This window comes from Crocuta crocuta, unplaced genomic scaffold, assembly GCF_008692635.1.
Source record: "Crocuta crocuta isolate KB4526 unplaced genomic scaffold, BGI_CrCroc_1.0 scaffold193, whole genome shotgun sequence".
Taxonomy (NCBI): Eukaryota; Metazoa; Chordata; class Mammalia; order Carnivora; family Hyaenidae; genus Crocuta; species Crocuta crocuta.
In genome coordinates this window covers 3,267,897-3,287,988 of record NW_027529624.1, presented here as the reverse complement: position 1 = coordinate 3,287,988, position 20,092 = coordinate 3,267,897, and the positions used below count along the sequence as shown (strand labels likewise).

At 46.7% G+C, this 20,092-nt stretch overlaps 2 protein-coding genes across 3 annotated transcripts in view; one reads left to right on the top strand and one right to left on the bottom strand.

The window, feature by feature from the left end:
* Positions 1-20,092, top strand: part of SYN3 (synapsin III) — a 416,215-nt gene that overhangs the window by 121,863 nt on the left and 274,260 nt on the right. The window lies entirely within an intron of this gene.
* The window catches only part of TIMP3 (TIMP metallopeptidase inhibitor 3), a 55,394-nt gene continuing 36,087 nt past the window's right edge, over positions 786-20,092 (bottom strand). The window contains exons 2-5 of the mRNA XM_077762024.1: positions 14,532-14,614; positions 6,570-6,681; positions 5,760-5,881; positions 786-4,700 (exon numbers count right to left, since the gene is read on the bottom strand). Of these exons, the coding sequence (XP_077618150.1) occupies positions 4,503-4,700; positions 5,760-5,881; positions 6,570-6,681; positions 14,532-14,614 (515 nt within the window). The 3' untranslated portion in view covers positions 786-4,502. The remainder of the gene's footprint in view (positions 4,701-5,759; positions 5,882-6,569; positions 6,682-14,531; positions 14,615-20,092) is intronic.

Sequence of the window (20,092 nt, the reverse complement as noted above, 5' to 3'; positions counted from 1 at the left end):
CCTAGTCTGCAACATACTAGGTCTTGAGCAATGAATTAACCTCTCTGAGTCTTGACTTCCTCAGCTAAAAACTATGGATGATAGTGGGACAACACCATTGGGTTGTTGAAATTTACTGTAATAACGTAAATAGAGTGCTGTGCCTGATATATGATAGGTGATCAAAGAAGATTAGCTTAAAATAGGGACAAAAGCTATACCCTGGAACATTGTCAACAGTGGGATGAAAGTTGGGTGAGGGGTCTGCAGCCAACCCAGCTCATTGAGGATGACGGGTCCAGCTGTAAGCTCTGGGAGGGGTTCACCACTATAGTGGGACCTCTTGAGTTCCTAGCATTCCCAAGTAGGCCAAGCCATACTTGGAATTTCAGGCAGGTGTTTGGCATCAGGCACTGTTGTTTGCAGCCTTCCCCTCTCACTTTCATGGTGTGAGATGATTAGGAAGTAAACAGGGAAAGCCAAGTCAGGGCTCCAGTCTGGGAATATTGAACTGCTAATAAATAATTAGATATGGATCCGGATACTACAGAACTATGGAGAACCCTGGCCATGGAAATAGGGAGCAAGGTCAGGGCTGGATTAGCAGTTCGGGGAAATCTAGAATGCCTGCTCCAGCCTTGGGAAAGGACTGGGGCAGGGTGGGCTCAAGCCGTAGAAGTGAATGAATGGAGTGGAATGTGCATTTGCCTGCAGCCAGGCCAGGCAAGACCAGCTTCCAGGGCCCTCTTCTGTCTGTATTACCCCCAGTTGTGGTCAGGATATAAGGAGGCAAGGGACTACAGGTGTGTGATAGAAATAAAACCATTTTACTGTTTAGAATAAAGGACACACTATAAAAAGTGAACATTATGCAACATTACAGACAATATACATTCACGGAATATAAAATTCATAAATAACATGGAGGAAAACTGTAAACAGTGCTACAAAATTTAGCAACAAATACATTCCTTCCAGACAGGGTTTTCTCTGGTTGGTTTCTCTCCATCACTTCTGGGTCTCAGGACAGCAGACTGGCTAAGGGGAAAGGTGAGGGCATGGGAGGGTCTGTGAAGCCCTTCCCCTCAGAGCACAAACCGGTCTTTAAGTTCTTCCCCTCCTCATGGCTCCCAAGAGCCAATTTGGAGGCTGTTGATATCCACCTCCCCTACATTCCCGCACTTTGTTTTGTTTCTGTCATCAGATTTTTTAAGTATTTGCCTTGTGTAAAACTATTGTAGTGATATTTTTACTTTTGGTAGCCAGGAGCCAAACTTTTGGGGGCCATCTTGGGGTAATCCATATTGGTGATCATCAAACACTAGATGAAAGGCTGGGGCAAGAGAGTGTACTATCTCCTAAGGGCCACAGTGTCTCTAAAACAGAGCTGTTCCAATAAGTCATTTGTTTCTTTAATTGTTCAAGAACCATCATATGAAAAATGGGTACTCATGGGCTGTATCTCCGCTGCCATAACGTAGGTCTGGAGCTGGGTGATGGTAAAGGACAGGAGCCTCTGGTATTATCTACCTAGCCAGTTGGAGCACAGGTCTGAGAGCAGAGAGCCCAGGTGTAGTGCTTTCTGGATAGGGAAGGAGAAGAGATGGCCAAATGAGGCCAAGAGGTCTTGGAATCACAGCTCCAATGGCCCTGGGTTTTTAGGAGAAATCATGGCTTCTCAACTGGGTGGTCAAAAATTAGGGGGGAAAAAGAATGGGAATGACCAGCAGACTGCCCAGTGCCAGTTGATACAGAGCAAGGACATGGATGTACTTGCTGTTTTCCCCTTTTCCTTCCTGTTCCAGGAAGCACCGGGATGCTGATAGGGAGGGGGATGGATGAGTATCAAGTGGTAGTTCCTTCTCATTTCTCCAGTTCGCCAGTCCAGCTGCCTGCACAGTAGAAGTATTTTACCCTCCTTTCCACTTTAGAATTTGATTCAGGAAAATGGCGGCATGTGGGTTTCATTTTTTTTCTCTTAAACACAATGTACACATATTAAAGCCTACACATGACACAAGATTTAGCAAAATAAAACGTTCACGATATGATTGAAATACGGAAGTGTCTCAGCTACATAAATGACTTTAAATTATACAGTAAGTGAACAGGTGAAATAAACAAAGCTATAGCTTATAGAAAGCTCAAAAACCGCCCTCTGCCAACATCGCTTTGCAAAGGACCCTTCTTTACCCAGAACCTGATGTTCTCTTCGTCAGGGCCTGACAGATGGGACTGTGGTTCCACCAACATTTCTGCAGGAAAACTTCAGATGATTCATGATCAGGCCTCACCCCAGTTCCCTCCTTGTGTGAGTGGAGGTGACCCATCAGGGACCAAGGACAGCCAATGCTTCATAGAGGGGACGCTGATGTCCAATTGTGGGAGGACACTTGTGTGGCTGGGTCAGGGACTCATCTTGTAAGACTTTGAGGTTGGAATCAAGAAAATCTCAGAACACCAAGGGCTTGGGCTTACCCTTTAAAGACCACTGGTCTGCTGACCTCAGCTCCTCTTGTTTACACAGCTGCATTGAGAGGGCAAAGCCTCCCGTTTCCCAACTGCTAAATGGCATGACCATAGGGTGAAAGGTACAAGATAATCCACTGAATACCGTGGAAACCAGATGCCTGCACTGCCTTACCAGTCAGGAGTTCTGCCAAATACCTTGCCTGGGCATTTGCATGTGTGTGTGTGTGTCTGTGTGTGTGTCTGTGTGTCTCTGTGTGTGCAAGACATTACAATGTGTTGTCTGCTTCTTTTTTTTAAATCCTGTTTCAATTGGCAGCTCTGTTTCCTAAAGTGGAATGAACTGAAGATACAAATACTAAGAGGATAATAGCCATAATCTGAAAGAAGAGACAGAGTGATCATGTTAATGTCACCATCCTACCACCCCCAACTCTGTAAAATATGCATTATTACCTGCTCTTGGCATCTCACTTTCAACACTTAACCTGAAAATAATTTTATTTAATCGGAGAACTTATATTATAGTTTTATTCAAAAAAACACAACAAACACCCTACAGCTGATTGCAGAGTCAGGCTTCCCTAGTGACCACCAATTTTAATCCCATGAGGTGAGGACCTCAGGAGATGGCGTGTGCCCCGCAGTGAGCTGGGGGAAGAAGAGCAGGCTGTCCCGAAATCCAGGAAAGCAGCTGTCTAGCTGAGGCAGCTTTCCCTCCTGTGCCCAGGCCCCTGACCCACACTAACTCTCATCTCCCATCTGAGCCAAGCCAGTAAGGCAGTTAAATAAAGGCCCCAAACATGAAGCAGGAGAAAAGGAGAGGGACAGAGGTCAGATGACCCCAGTTAGAGGGATGTCAAGGGTGTTCAGAATTTCAAATTTTAATTAAAACGGAAAAAAAAAGTCAACTTGGAATGTCATGATTTTCTTCAAACAAGCAACGACAACAAAATAGAAGAGATTATACTACTGGCATACTTAACAGCATTGAACAGAATTCTGTGTCCTGTAAAAAATTAGCTTATGTCCCCGTGTGGGTATATGCAAATGTGTATACAAACACATCCCCCTAGGTGAGCTAAACCCTACTTTGGAAATAGTATTCTCTACCCAGCTCTACTTGGCTATATCTGTGGATAGTGTACGGTGTGTGCATTCCTCCAATTTACATAAAGGCAAGCTCCTGGCCAAATCTACCAGAGTTTTCCAGGAGGAAGTCTTGTGGGAGATAGAGAGAGGAAAGACATTCATCTCAGTCTTTCACCTGAGCTTTTGTACAAGGCAGGCAAATTGCCTCCTGACCTCAGGCAGATGTTTAAGTCTTCATCAACTAAGAAAGTTCTGTTATTCTGGTCTGGCTGCTTGCTCCAGACTCAGAAACATCTGGTCAACCCCAACATCACTGGGCTGGGGGAGCTGAGTGTGCTGCACCCTTTCAGACCCTCTCCTGCAGTTTCCTCCTTCCCTCCCTCACTCTTATGTGCAGACACAGACAGACATAGTCTGGTTGGACATGCAGTAGCATCTCCTCAGTGTATATGGTCTTCTGCGTACCTTGAGTCTATCTGCTTGCTGCCCTGGACTGATCCTGAAACGGTTGACCTTTCAGCAACTTCCTTGTCTGTGTCTTTTATGTACTGGGATGGAGGACAGGGGAAGAGGGTCTGGGAGATGGCAAGGTGGGGGAGAAGGGAGAGGGGTAGGTGTTACAATACCCAAATGGGGGAAGTTTTTCGGTTTTTGTTTTCCTAAAAAAATAGATTATATTATCACGAAGAGGAGTGTGCATTCCTCATTCTTTCTGGCATGGCCCCAAAAATTCCCGCGTGGAAATGGGTGATGTCAAAACCAAAAAGAAGGGGCAGGGTGGGGGCCAGGAGGATGGTTCCAAATAAACTCCATATGACAGCATAGACTTTTCCTTAAGTGTTCGAAGTGCTAAATTTGCAAGAAAACAGGCACTAATGTCATTGTCATCATCTGGGAAGAGTTAGTGTCCGAGGGAAGCTCAGCGGGAAGGGAGGGAAGTGAGGTGGGGAAGGGTCTGGTGCTCAGGGGTCTGTGGCATTGATGATGCTTTTGTCCGGGGGCGCCCATCCTCGGTACCAGCTGCAATAACCACCCTTCTGCCGGATGCAGGCATAGTGTTTGGACTGGTAGCCAGGGTAGCCGAAATTGGAGAGCATGTCGGTCCAGAGGCACTCGTTCTTGGAGGTCACAAAGCAAGGCAGGTAGTAACAGGATTTGATCTGCAATTAGATAACAGCCAAAAGTTGATGAGCTCTGCCATGGTGGCCCCAGTCCTGATGCTTGCTCAAGTCTGGAGTCAGAGCACTGCAGGTGGAGCCCAGTCACAGCAGCCCCTTGGTGAAAATAATATCAGTAACAACCACCAACACCTACTAAGCGCCACTGAGTACCAGATGTTTTGCTAAGTGTTTCTATGTTATTCACGTTAGTTCTCATAACAGATTTATCTCCCTTTACACATAAGGAAAAAGAGGCTCAGAGAGGTTAAGTAACTTATTCCTGTTAAGACAGCCAGAAAGTGCTGGAATTAGACATTTGAGAAAACTTTTCTTTCTCAGATGGTAACAGGCAAGGATGAGAGATCTCAGCTGTTGGTTGCAATTGAGGAGTTAGAAAGATTAAAGCATAAACTTTGGGCATCTAGCTGCCCTCAGCTAGAAATCAGGCTTGGTGAGCTGTGTGACCTAGGGCTCATTACTTGAGCCTCTATTTTCTCATCTGCAAAATGAGCATAGTAGTAATAAACACTACACAGAGTCGTTGTGAGAATTAAGTGAGAGAACAGCCTGGCTCCCTCCCACAACAGGCAGGCTGTGTGCCATGGGCCCTATGCTTGAGTCAAGGAATGGGGCTGGTTGGCCTTCTGCAGCAGTTGGCATCAGCAATCCTGTGCCAGCTTGCCCACAAATGAGGCAGCGGCCCTGGTGAACCCGCTGGGACTGCTGGACAAGACCTGCCGCTATAAGGATCTTGTACCTGCCACCACCTTGAGCCACAGGAGAGGCCAGGGACACTGAAGAGTCCTCATGCCCCAGCTGTTGCCAAGTAGGCAGCCCTGAGATGGGCAGATTATAGCAGAAAGGCTTTCTTCCCCCACCTTCTTCACCACTCAGCCAGGGGGCAACACTCCTCACCACCCCTATTCACACCTGACCTTCTGCCCTGGCCCGACATGCATGCCCTTCTTAGCACAAGAGCCCAGTGCCCAGTACAGCAGGAACTGATGTTTCTGGGACAATGAGCCAGCATCTCCTCTACCTGCCCCCTCCAGGGCTTACCTTGCAGTTACAACCCAGGTGATACCGGTAGTTCAGCCCCTTGCGCTGGGAGAGGGTAAGCTGGTCCCACCTCTCTACGAAGTTGCACAGTCCTGTATACATCTTACCATCATAGACGCGGCCTAGAGGAGGAAAGGGGACGAGAGGAGAGTTGTGTCCAGAGCCCAGCCACAGGGGAAGGAATTCTCACCTCCTGAGTACCCACCTTAGACCAGGTACTGTGCTAAATACTTTCCAACCTGATGATTTTACTTCATCCTTCCTGATACCTTTTAGGGAAAACTGTGTCCCCATTTCCCAGGTGGGGAAAACAAAGCTCAGAGAGGTTAAATGATTTGCAGAAGGTCTTAAACCCATGAAGCACTGGAGTTGGGATGAAAGCCAACCCTCCCCTCCCCTCACCAGTGCTTTCTTGGTTTTGTTCTTGTTTTTTCCTTGCCTACACTGACTTCCTGAAGGTGGGTAACTTTCAACACCAGACCCAATAAGTAGGTTGACTGTGGGTGTAGAGGAACAGGTCCTAGCAATCCCTTTTGATTTATATAGTAAAGCTGAGAATGTGCAAAACTAGGCAACACTCCATTTCCTTCACAGGCCCTGTGGTGGTGCCGACACTAAAACCCAGCATCAGTGTAGCTCCCACCACAGGCCAAGCAAGGTGCACTCAATACCAGACAGTCCTTACAATTCACTGGGTGCAAGGCCAAGGTCCTAAGGACACTTCAGGGTCTATTACTCCTCTATCCTTCTGAAGTAAAGGACTGCTGGACCTTGGCCAAACCCGGCCTAGATGCTAGAGTTGGCCATTACCTGTCAGCAGGTACTGGTACTTGTTGACTTCTAGCTTGAGGCCACAAAGACTTTCAGAAGCTTCTGTGTGGATGTACTGCACGTGGGGCATCTTGGTGAAGCCTCGGTACATCTGTGGGCAGAAGAAACGTCATGAGAGCAGGACCGGGGCTCAGAAAGCCTGCTGTCATTTGTTCTATGGAAATCTGATTCCTTTAATCCACCGTCGTGTGGCCACTGACCTCCCAGCCACCCCTTCTCCTCTTCTCTAAGCCATGGTTGGTGCCATCCTGGAGAAACCTTTCCATATAGCCATTCACAGCTCCCGTTCCAACATGCCCACAACACAGCACCAGACATATACTCTTCTCATATCCCAAACCTTTCTAGAAATCCAGAGAATTTGCTGTGAAAGGGGTCCTTGCCCACCTCACCAATGTTGACCCCCACGTTCTGAGAAGGCAGGTGGCCAGCATTCTGATAACATCTCCATGACATTTTTCAGTGCCTAAAAGCCTTCAACTTACATTCTCCTCAGCGTCTCCTCCTAAGAACCCAAGGAGGAGGGATTATTATACCCATTTTACAGACAAGGACTCAGAAATTGTGTTTGGTTGGTGAAAGTTGAACTCGGGGCCAGGGTTCTCCGTGTTTTTATCTTTCTGAGAATCTGTTGAAAGCACTGGGTTCCTTTACCCCAGGAAAGCATATAAATATGTATTCAAAATTTCTAGATTTTTAAACTAAACCCTTTATAATTATTAATTAATAATTATAAATAATATAATTATTAATTATAATTAGTTTAATTAGTATTAAATAATAATTAAGTTGAACCATATAAAAATGCCAATATTTGGCCATTTTTATCTACAACATCCTCTAAGATGGTGGTTCTCAACTGGAGGCAGTTTTAGCCCTACCTCAGGAGACATTTGACAATGTCCGGAGACATTTTTGATTGTCACAAATAGGAGAAGGTGTGTTGCTACTATCAGCCTCTGTGGGAAGAGGCCAGGAATGCTGTTAAATATCCTATAATGCATGGGACAGCCCCCGTGGCAAAGAGTTACCTGGCCCCAAACGTCAGGGGTACCCAAGTTGAGAAATCCTGCTCTAATATTAACCTCCAACACATCCTCATGAGACAGGAACTATTTATGCCCGTTTTATAGATTAGGATCCTGGGCCTGAGGCAGGTAAAGTGGCAAATCTAAGGCATTATGGTTGGCAAAGGGCAGAAGTAGGATTCCAGATGGGGAAATCTGCTCCAGATCCCATGCTCTTAGCCATTATCCTATGCTCTCTTTTCCTGTGGCCTCACAACTTCATGCCCAAGGGCCTCTGATACAGGCAAATGCTCTTTATGGCTGTTGCACCTCCTTTATCTGCATGTGCTCAGAGCCACTGGTGTGACCATAATGAGGCTGGACCCACTTGGTGATTCCAGGTCATGACCATGAATCTTACACGGGCTCAGATCTGTTGAGAAAACTCTGTTAACCGTGTGAGCTGGTGAGGGTAGGAGGGGGCAGCAAGCTGTGGCCCAATCCCATTATCCTCCCAGCTTTCCGAACACACAGGCCCTGGACAGCTGGTGGTCTCCAGGGGTTTATAACAGGACAGTGTCTCTCCTTTAGCTCCTGGCATGCGTTATTAATTTTCTTACGGTAATTAATAAAAAGCCAGACATCACCTCATTGGTGTCTCATCTAAGTGCCTCCCATTCGTACTAGTGGGCCGGGTTTTCTCCTTATTTTCTATTTAGTGGGGACTGGATGGTGGGGATACATGGTTCACGAAGACCTCCACCATCATAAAGGGTCTGTTGGACCCATAGAGTTTGGGAGCCTCTGCCTTTTTAAGGGGAACGCTGTTCTAATTGTGTGCGACCATCAGTGCAGATGGTTTTAATTTACCTGGCCTCTCTTTTAACCCTCTTCTTCCAAGAGGCCCACCAGCTGAATGAGGAAACGCAGCCAAGCACTGTGAGAAGTGCTGTGCACACTCAGTTTTCAATGATGCCGCGGAGGAGCAGGGGTGGGTCAGATCTTACCCCCCACTTCCTCAGTGATGGATGGTGCCTCTCTGGCTTTAACAGGAACCATGCTTAAGAACACTGCTGTGTGTGTGCCATCCAGTGTGGCCTTCCAAGAATGTTCCCTGCACTCCCTCCTGTGCCCATCAGCTTCTCCTCTGGTGTGGATGTTCCTTGAGTTCCTGGAAAATGTTTCATCTCGGTCCTTGTTCTGGGTCTTGCAGACCCAGGTCACCAGAGCCTCAGTACATCCTTGCCGGTCTTTCCCCTTCATCTCCTTTCTGCTTTATGAGTGAGGATCACCCCCTGTCTAGGGTCCAGTGACTTCAACTGCTCAGTTCTCACTACTTTAGAATTTGAAGGAATCTTGATTTTAACATGGCTTGTAGCACTTGCGAACAGTATTGTAACTTTAATACATTGTAAGTGATTAGGTCTGACAAACACAGTGCTGCCTTTCAGCGTAAGTTCTGAGTATGACAATACAGTAAAGACAGATTGTACTCATTTCGTTATCTTTTCTTTATAATGATCCCATGTTGACCCAAATATTGATCATGAAAGTATCATTAGGTCTATATGCATGGAGATTGAGAACTGGTTTAACAAATTTAGGAGGGCTGTAATAGGTTTGTAATGTCCTGCAGTCAGAAAATCAGAGAAGCTCAGAATTGGAAAAGTTGTTAAAGGTAATCTAATCCAGTCAAAGCACTAGAGGATTAATCATAAACTCAGGTTCTGGAGACAGATTGGCAGTCTAATTCTTGTCTCTGCCACTTACTAGCCACTTGGAAAGCTACTTGACCTCTTTGGGTCTCAGTTTCTTCACCTGTAAAATGGGGCAATGTATTTACTCCATAATTATTAAATGACTTATAACAGTACTTGGTGCACATTATTCACTAAAAGTTAGCTTAAAACTATTCTACTGAAATTTCTATCAGCAGAGGGAAAGGTTTGGTCCTCTTCTTTGCATGGCTCTTTGCCCAGCCTTATCTCTTAAAGCAGAGATTTAAAGTTGGATTGGAACTTCAGACTAAGCAAGTGTTCTCTCTCTCTCTCTCTCTCTCTCTCTCCCCCTCTCTCTCTCTCTCTCTCTCTAGCTTTATTGAGGTATGGATCAACAAGTAAAAATGCATATATTTAAGGTGTTCAGCAGGTGGTTTTGATATACGTATACATTGTGAAATGGTTACCACAATCAGGATAATTAACACATCCCTCACCTCCCATAGTTACCTTTTGCATATGTGTGAGAACACTTAAGATCTGTTTTCTTAGCAAATTTCTAGTATTCAATCTGGTATTGAAATTATTATTTTAAAGTTTATTTATTTTGAGAGACACAGAGACAGTATGAGTGGGGGAGGGTCAGAGAGAGAGAGAGAGAGGGAGAGAGAGAATCCCAAGCAGGCTCCACACTGCCAACACAGAGCCCGAAATGGGGCTTGAATCCACAAAAGCCTGAGATCATGACCTGAGCCAAAACCAAGAGTCGGTCGCTTAACCGACTGGGCCACCCAGGTGCCCCTCAGTTGGGTATTCTTAACTCTAGTCAGCATGCTGATATCTGATCTCCAGAACTTATTCATCCTGTAGAACTGAAACTCTATACCCTTTAACCAACATTTCCCCATCGCCACCAGCCCCTAGCCTCTAGTGAGAGCATTCTACTCCGCTTCTGTGAGACGTTTAACTGTGAGTTCAACTTTCTTAGATTCCACATAAAAGTGAGACTATGCTGTATTTGTCTGTGTCTGGCTTATTCACTTAGCATAATGTCCTCCTGGTTCATCCAGTTGCTATAAATGACAAAATGTCCTTTTTTAAGGCTGAATAGTGATCTTTTGTGTGTAGACACATACTACGTTGGACCCTGTAAGCCTCTGGGCCTCCCCTCTTGGTAGTATGTACACAAAAGTTCTAAGAAGTTAGCTTCCCTCAGGGTAAAGAGACAAATAATGTAAGAAAGAAGTTTCTGAATCTGGGGGGCTTTGAGTATTTCTTATGGAATGCCTGGTCTTCACTCTATATTGGCAGCATGAAATGTCACCATTATGTCAAATAATTTTGTCATGCCCGCCAGAGAGAGAACTGTGCCAGGTGCTGCTTTGCATCCTGAACTCCTTTCAACCCACAGTTAAGCACCTGAGTTTCAGAGCCTTTAGATGCTTGACTGAGATACCAAGTGCATGGCCTTTCTCTTACAGAACGGGCTGTCTTGCAAGGGAGGCCAGGGGAGCACGAGACAATGCAGGCAGTCTCCATTGAGGGCTGGATGAGAGACCCAGAGCAGAAAGAGTTACAGGCATTGAGAAGAGAACAGTTTCCTGTGGGCTTTGGGGGGGGGGGGCTGGGGTCGTGCAGAGAAGCTTCCTACCAGAGCTTCAAAGGCCAGACCTTGCTACAGTGCTCATGTGAGTAGACAAACCACTGAAGGAGGGAAGTCCCCAGGGGCCAAGCATTCTAATTGCCCAGCAAATCTGTCCTGCCCAGAGTCAGGACCTGCAAAGCACATGACCAGGGGGCCGCCCCATGGGACCCTCCCAGGACCAGCTGGGACATAATGTTCCCCATGTGTTGTCCCCTGCTGCACCAGCCTGGGAGCATGTCTCCACTGCACAGACTGCAGCTCCTGGTAAAGCAGACCACTTTCCCATGGTCCTGATGGCAGATAAGGTCCCTACAGATTAGGTCGACCAATTCTAGAAACTTCTACCTTTGCACTACAGCCCAGTGCCTCTGCTCCAGCTAATCTCCAACCTTGGGTTTGAAATAAGCTCCCTTAATATTCAAACACTCCTCCCACCCCACGCACACCTGTGGGTCTCTGCACACTCAAGAGGTGCCTGCAAAGTGGGACAAGCAGTTCTGTAATTAGCATACGGGAGAGGGTCTGCCCGACTTTCATCTGGGTGAGAAGTTCCAGGGGAGGGGGTGGGAACTCTAAGACAGAAGAGAGAGGTCAGACAGGACGGCTCAAATTCTCACGTTCTCTGAGTTCCTTCAATCCTGCTCTAAGGGAGCCCTTGCTCACCCCGGCTGACTCTCTGGGGTAGACTCTCTAATCCACTAGAACAAAGCCACCCAGGGACCAGTGCCAAAACTCATGCAGGCTCGCCTCCCTGGCCTCCCCTCCTTCCCTCCTACAAAGAGTTTTCAGTACACCCTTTGCAGGATGTTGCAAGTCAAGAGCTACACTGCTGGATGATAAACGACAAACCCAAGCTAACCTCTTTTTGTTCCCTGGGGGAGCTACACACAATTGGGGTGGGGGTGGGCAGGAGTGATGAATCAGCCTGCAGCTCCGCTGTTCTATAATCTCCTTGTTGGCAAAGGCTCTATAGCTTCCCTCCAGTCTGCCACTTTCTAGTGGTATGAACTTGACTGTTACATGACCTTGCCAAGTCTCAGTTGCCTCACCTGTAAAATAGAGAATAATGTGTGTCTACTTCATAGGGCTGTTGTGAGGACTGATCCATGCAAAGGCTTAGCAGAATGCCTGGTACATAGTAAATGCCCAAAACATGTTATTTGAATAGAGTCTTATTTTCATTATAACAAATATTATCTTTGTATCCCAGGCCTGAAGCATAGCACTCCGTACAGAGAGAATGAGAAGGCAGGGGGAGGGGGGAGGGACATTTGGATGAACTTCTCCCAATTCCTACACCCCACACCTGATTAGCTGACTGCTACCTGGAGACCAGCAGAATTCAGTGGCCTCTTGGGATAGAAAGGCGATGACCCTTCCAGAAGTTATCTAATATTGGGCTGGTAGGAGGGGCAGAGTTAATAAAAAGGCATTAGACAGTGACCGCCGATCAAAGCGACATGGCAGGGAGATTTGAGGAGTCATGTAAAGAACACACAGGATTGGGAAGGAATACGAACACCTTAGCTTGGGAACCAGATCTGTCTTTAATTAAATGCATGACTGGGCAAGTCATTTCCCCTCTGAGCCTGTGTCAGAAGTAAAACAAGGAATTTTACTTCCCTGTGCCCAGCACCCTGGTTCCATGAACCTGGGTAAAGGATAGTGAATGGACAGTGTGAATATGTGCTCTGAAGCTGATGCGTGAACAAATGTAACTTGGCCTCTGGTCACCCCCCAGAGGCCGGCCTGGCACCAGCCAGGGGGAAATGGGACATTCTGCCCACAGGAAGGGCCTCTCATCACCCTGGCATCCGGGCCCCAAAGGAAGTGGGGAAGCTGGGCAAGCTTAGGAACCACTGCCTCCCAGCTCTTCTCTCAGATCTGCTGGCCACAGAGCGTCCACAATGTGATGGATTGTCCCAGAGCAGGAGGGGGTGTTTCCTGAACCTCTGCTTTGCCTAACGTGTTTCACTGTTTGCTCACTGACTGTCAGGGGCTGTAGAGTGGGGGGTTTCTTTGGTTGTTGCTGATCTCATTGGTTCCCCCCCTCCACACTCCTCTCTCCCCATGGCCATCTGAAGACATAAGCTGTCCCATGACCAGGCTTGGCAGCCAAGGGCACCTAGCCAGGGCTGACTCTGGACATTACATAACCAGAAAGCTGTGGATGTTTCCAAAGTTGAATCGAAAGCAACAGGTTCCACAAACTTAGTACATTAAACCTCAGGCCTCAGGACGCTGGAATAATGAGGCCTAGAGGTCTGCCTCGGGGATGATTGGGTACCACCCACTGCCTATCACTACTCTCATACAGTTCTACTCAGGGCTCAAGGCTTGTCTCCTCTGGAGAGTTTTCAGGCCAGTAGAATCCCACCCTCATCTCTCCATTAGATGCATAAACATCCATGTAGTCCCTGTCTTGTGCCTGGTCCTGCTCTAGTTTCCGAGGATGCAAATATGGGCAGTGAATAAAAGGGCTGGCAGTCCCATTGGACCTGAGCAAATCCCACCTTGAACTTCTGCTTAGTCATGCACATGTGTCTTCTCTCTCAGCCTAACTATACTTCCTAAACATGGGAACCCCATCTTTCTTGTGGCCTCCAAGGCTCCTGGCACAGAGTGCTGCACATAGGGAGGTGCTTACAAAGGTAGGGCGATGGACCAGCTGTGCTCTTCAGGGTAAGTGAGTGCTGCCAGCCCTCTCTGTGAAGGCGTATATAAGTACCCCCTTCTGGCACCCAAAGCATCTCCTCCTTAGACATAATACCACAAGAGTCCCAGGGCACTTAGAATCCTGAAATGCCTGAGCTAGAAGGGCTCTTAGCGGCATCAAGTCCAACCCCACACTGTTAACGGATGGCAAACCTGAAACCCTGGAAAGGGGTGGTTCCAAGGGAAGCAGCCTGTTCCAAAGTGGAGCTGAGACAAGGAAGCAGGTTCCATAGGTTTCAAGTCTGATGTTCTTTTTGTTAAGATGGACCTCCTTAGTGTGCTACGTAGTGTGACTATGCCCAGGAATATGCTCAGTTGTATGAGGATGCTTAGTAAACAGCACCAACCAGCTGGGAGGCACGATCTGGGAAAATAGGGAAAGCAGGCGCAGTTCCTATACCAGGATAAGGTTCCTGTGATCAGCAGAAGTTCAGTGTAAAGATTCGAGGAGTTAAACATAAACTGTAACCTCAGCAACTGCATAAGACCAGTAGGAACTTTTGAAACTCAAAAGTCAGAGCTCAGAAGAGCCCATAAGACATGCTAGTCACAGCCCCTCATTTTACAGATGGGAAGACCAACGCCCAGAGAAGGGCAGGGACTTGGCCAAGATCTCAGTTTCTAGGGAACAAGGCTATCTGACATCTAGTTCCAGAGTAGAGCCTCTTAACAATGGCCTCTGAGGGACTCCACCTGTGCTGGTCCTAGGATGAAGCATCCATNTCTTTCTTCTATCTCAGCAATGCCCTCACCAGCAGTGGGGAAGGGCTACATACAACCAGCCTGCCTCCTCTGGCCAAGACTCTTCTGGCAAAAAAACCCAGGAACTTTCCTGGTGTGGGCTTCTGTCACTTACCTTCATCTGTTTGATAGTGTAGACCAGTGTGCCAAAGGGCCCCTCCTTCACCAGCTTCTTCCCTACCACCTTGGCCCGGATCACTGCAAGAAAAGGTAAGACACAGACAGAAATGAGGTTAGGGAGGTTTGAACCACATCAGGGACCACATCTCAGGTTGGGCCATCCAGCCCCCAGGGTGCCTAGAATTGCTTTCTTACCTCTGGGCCAACTTGAATAGATGATTGTGTTTATAAAAGCAAGAATTCAGATGAAAGATACTGGGGGGTGGGAGAGGAATGGAGGAAAGAAGGAAGGCAGTCATCATTCAAGTTAATTACCCCAAACGTTCACNCATAGGGGAGTTCTATTGTTAGTTTCCTGAGGAACCTCCACACTGTTTTCCAGAGGGGCTGTACCAGTTTACATTCCCACCAACAGTGTAGGAGGGTGCCCGTTTCTCCACATCCTCGCCAGCATCTAGAGTCCTCTGATTTGCTCATTTTAGCCACTCTGACTGGCGTGAGGTGGTATCTCAGTGTGGTTTTGATTTGTATTTCCCTGATGAGGAGGGATACTGAGCATCGTTTCATGTGTCTGTTGGCCATCTGGATGTCCCCCAGAGGAATTTCTTCACTCTGTGGTTTCACCAAAATCAAAAACTACTTCTCTTGTTATAGCCTCTTGCCTTTCCTCCATTGTCCATCTGACCATTGCATGGTCTCCCAGACCTAAGGTCTTCTACCAGGATGTCTTTCTGAGTGCTGTCTCATTTGGGGCTCTTCCTTTGCATGTCCTGACATGCCTGCAGGGTTGCAATGCATGCCAGCCTCCTTCCATGCCTGGTCAACATTCTGAGTGGGCCCTTGGTGCCCAGTACTTAGATGGCAAGGTATGCAGGAAAGCATAGTGCAGTTAGGATGTGGTGGAAGATAGAGCAGTTGGGAATAGGGGTTGCCCAGGAGCCAAGTGAACTGTTCTAACCTTCGGCTCTGCTCTTTCTGGCTATTATGACTGTGAGCAAGTAACTTTGTCTCTGGCCTCCAATTTCCTCTTTGGTAAAGCTGGGATAATAATGGTATGAATTTTTTTAATTGAAAGGGTTAGGTAAGATAATGCATATGAAAACTCAGCACTGTGTCTCAGACATGGTGTATGTTACATAAATATTATTAATATGATCATCATCATCATCATCATCATCACCAAAAATGGAATGGGCTGACCATGGAAGGATTACTGCCATTAGAAGCAGCTCCCATTTATCACACAGTGACTGTGCAGTAGTACATCTCATTTATTTACTCTTCATGACTGCCTTACGACAGCAGTATTAGAATCCACATTATACAGACGAGGAGACTGACAGAGAAGGAAGCCACCTCCTCTACTAAGCCTCAATTTTCTCCTCTGTAAAGCAGTTGTAACTCTACCTACATTGAAGAACTGGAATAAGGATTCAACAAAAGATATGAAATTTCTTAGTACAACACCTGGCAGAAAGGAGTTGCTCAGTAAGTATTAATTCACTATGAACAAGAGAACAATTAGACAGACCCAGTGTGAGGAAGGCTGGAAGAGGGGCATTTACTACATGCAGTGAGAACACGGAGAAGGGAGGGATTTATTTTGAGATTAGAAGAGGCTGTGTGTTCTTTTTATATTTTAAGTGAAGAACTACCCAATAGCTCTCTTCAAATATTTATAGAACAGGCACATGGAAGAATAAATGGAGAGATCTTAAAGACACTGCAAAATTGCAGAGAAGTTATATTCATTGACTCAACCAAAAATGTCCTCAAATAACAAAAACTGGCAACAAGAGATGGGGGGGTGGGGGGAAAGGGGGTGCTGCCATAGGGGCAGAGAATATCTCCATCAAGGGAGTCTGGATGCTCTCATTCTCGGATCTTGCCCAGAATGGATTTTGCACATATTAGCAGCCATGCTTTGAGTCACAAATTGAACCCTTCCAGCTCTAAGATCCTGTCACTCTTTCTTTTTTTTTTTTTTAATGTTTATTCATTTTTGAGAGAGACAGAGAGACAGTAAGTGTGCAGGGACACAGAGAGAGAGGAAGGGAGACACAGACTCCGAAGCAGGCTCCAGGCTCTGAGCTGTCAGCACAAAGCCCAATGCGGGGCTCAAACTCACAAACTGTGAGATCATGACCTGAGCTGAAGTTGGACCCTTAACCAACTGAGCCACCCAGGCGCCCCACCTGTCACTCTTTCTTACCTCCCATGCACTTAGCCCCCCAAAAGAGTAAGCACTCAAAAAATGTCTGCTAAACAGAATATCCTTCATATACACACACATACGCAGACCTGCCTATTCTGGTAGCTCTGGTATCCTCCATTTTGGATGTCCCACCGTGTTTCTCAATTCATTTTACTCTCTTAAGTAAAACAAAACACCTTTATTAGGAACCAATCTCCCCCATTCCAACTGGATTCTGTCCTGTTCCTCCCCAAACGAATTTGGATCCTACACTCCGAGTCAGATGTGAAGTCAGGACCCAGATGAACCAATAGACCCTCCAGACCTTCTTGCCAGGGAGGGTAAAACACAGAGCCCACTGGCAAAGTTAGCAGTCTAGCTGAGGCAGCTCAGATTGGGAGGAGGCGAGTGGCTGTTTCCAAGTCTGCTGTAAAACGAGAGGTTGGCAAGATCCCAGACCAAGCTCCCCCAAGATTCTGCCTCCACCTCTGTGTCTAACTTTGTTGCAGCATCCTCGGCAGGGAGCCAGCCTCCCAGAGGCGCAGGGACTATTTCCTCTACAGTAACTCCCACAGTCAGTTTGTAACAGCTTAACTGTTGGGCAGAAAGCATATCTGCCAGGACTTTACTATTGATTCTTCCTGAATTGATTTGGCTCCATCTTTGGCTGCTTCATTAACACAGAAGGTAAACTAGCAAGTGAGTCTTTGCCATAGGGGGGAAGAAATAGCAAAAGAGTTTCCTTTAAATAGCAACATCTACCCTTTCCTGGCTCAAGAATGGCTTGACTTCATTTAGACATAACACGTCATAAGTAGACCTGTCCCATAAAGCTAGGTACTTCTGGAAGCTTCTACACACACAGTGAGCCAGTTCCTTCCTTACCCTGAAATGGCCTGAGCTTGGAACATTTTCATCTGAGAACAGTTCTTTGAAAAGGGAGTAAGTTTTTGGAGTCAGGAAGCCACATTTCAGTTCTACCATTACCATGTGGCCTCAGGCAAACCCCTATGGACCGCCTCCCCACCTCTTTTCTCCTAAATCTTTCTGATTGTCTTGGCCCAATGCCCGTCACGTGGCTTACAAACAATATACTTAATTCTAGTGGAGCAGCAACATGGCAAAGCACTGAAGAGCCAGGGCTCTGGAGCCTGACTGCCCTGGGTTCAGATCCCAGCACTAGTGCTGTGTGACCTTAGGGAAGTCATTAAACCCTTCTATTCATTTCCTAATCTATAACACTTCCTCCTAACCCTCATGCTGTAAGGGTTAAGTACAAGCACTGAGAACAGTGTCTGCTGTCACTGCTGTTATAGTACCACCACTACCACCACTGTTACTTCTGTTGTTATTTGTCTATCTGAGCATCTTCAGCTTCTAACATACATTATAAGCAAAGGCCTAGGGGTTATCTCTGGGATGGGAAGAAACGCAGGCTCCTCAAGATATCTGGCCATGCAGAACTTCAAGGGGACGTGGGGGAACACACATAAACTAGTCAGAACAAGAGTACAAGTTGGTTTTTTTTAATAATTTTTTTAATGTTTATTTTACTTTTGAGACAGAGAAAGACAGAGCTTGAGTGGGGGAGGGGCAGAGAGGGGGGGAATCACAGAATCTGAAGCAGGCTCCAGGCTCTGAGCGGACAGCACAGAGCCTGACATGGGGCTCGAACCCATGGACTGTGAGATCATGACCTGAACCGAAGTCGGCCGCCCAACCGACTGAACCACCCAGGCACCCCACGTACAAGGTGTTTTTAAGTCTGGAGTACCCACCTCATCTCAGGTACCTGTCCTGTCTCATCACCCACATATAATCCATCAGCAGCCAGCTGGGACCAAACGAGATCACATGGTTGTGGTCCGGAAAGACAAGCAGAAAAGACCCAGCACAGAGGCCACACCAGCGTTTTCTTTATAAAAACAAAACTGTACCAGAGTGAACTAAAATTAAGTAACTTTCTGCTCTCCCAAAAAGAGTCACAAAGCCCTTCCACAGTAAAAACACCAGCCAACCTCAAATCTGCCTATTAAGTCTGTGAATTAATATGTCTTTATCTGCTTCAGTTTCTCTCTCTGCAGTGCAAATGTGTGCTATTTTGTACTTTCTTGTTTGGCATTAAGGGTGCTTCCGAGGCATTCGGCATTCGCTGGCCTGGGGGCCACACTGGACAGGGGAGGTGTGGGAGGTCATGGTTCTCCAACAACAACAAAAGACAGTTTCCAAACTTAGAGCTGGCAGCATGTGGGCTGTTCCTGCCACCTTGGTGGAGCGGCTGGAAGCCAGCATTATAGATGGGCTGAGCTAGACACAGGTTTTCTTTATGCTCCTTCAGGCTGGAACATGGCCCCACACCATCAATGCAGTGTCCCCCAGCAGCCAAACCAACATGGGTGTGAGCTGGGTTGGTGTGCTGGTGGGAGTGATGACGAGAAATAAAAGTCCCATTTCCTACCTCCACAGAGCACAGTCTGGTGGGAAGACAAAGTTTAAAAGTTCATGGCTAGAGGGCTAATGTCCAAGGTATAAAAGCACCAGTCAGAGAAGAGGGGAATGAAGAACAGCCTGACTCTCAGTCTTGGAGCCTCTTATTTCCTCTTGCAAAAGGAACCTGGGCTTCCAGAGGTATGGAGGTCAAAGGAAAACAGAGTAAACAGTATTTTCACCTACAAGTCTATAAGAAGAAACTGACCAGGTTATGTGTGCTTATGTAATTGGCACATATATCTGTAAATATACGTCAGGCCCTTTTAAATATATCACACACCTGAAAATCCAGGTGTAAAGGTATATCGCTATATCATTTTTGTTCTTTAAATAATTTTTTTGTGTGGAGAGGGCTAGTAAGAGCTTGCAAAAACAAGAGAAACAAGGCACCTCCCTTCCAGAAATATAATTGTGTGCTGCCTGCCCCCACCTCCATCCATAGTAATGTAGACCACAAGTGGTACAAGTTTTGAACAAAAAACAATTCCAGTGGCAAACAGGATTCAGCTTCTATTGCAGCTTACTGCTTGCTGTGTCCAGAAACTGCACACCTGCTATTCATCAGCCTAGTCAGAGGGGGACAGACACCCATGAGAAACCCCCTGCCTCTCACCCTCTCTTACTGCCTCCCATCCAACTGTCTTCAATCAAATCCAGACCTTTCTACCCTGGTCTGAGGGTTGAAGTTTCCTACTAGCACATTGAAAAACTGAAAGTTTGGCTGGATTTTGGATCAAGGATCCCTTAATTGAATTAATATATACCAACTGAAGACTGTGGATTCTACCCATGTTAGGATCCTGTAGAGAAAACTACAAACCCTCTGCATGGTAGAGGAGGTGATTCAGCCATCTAGTGAGGGAGATAGTTCC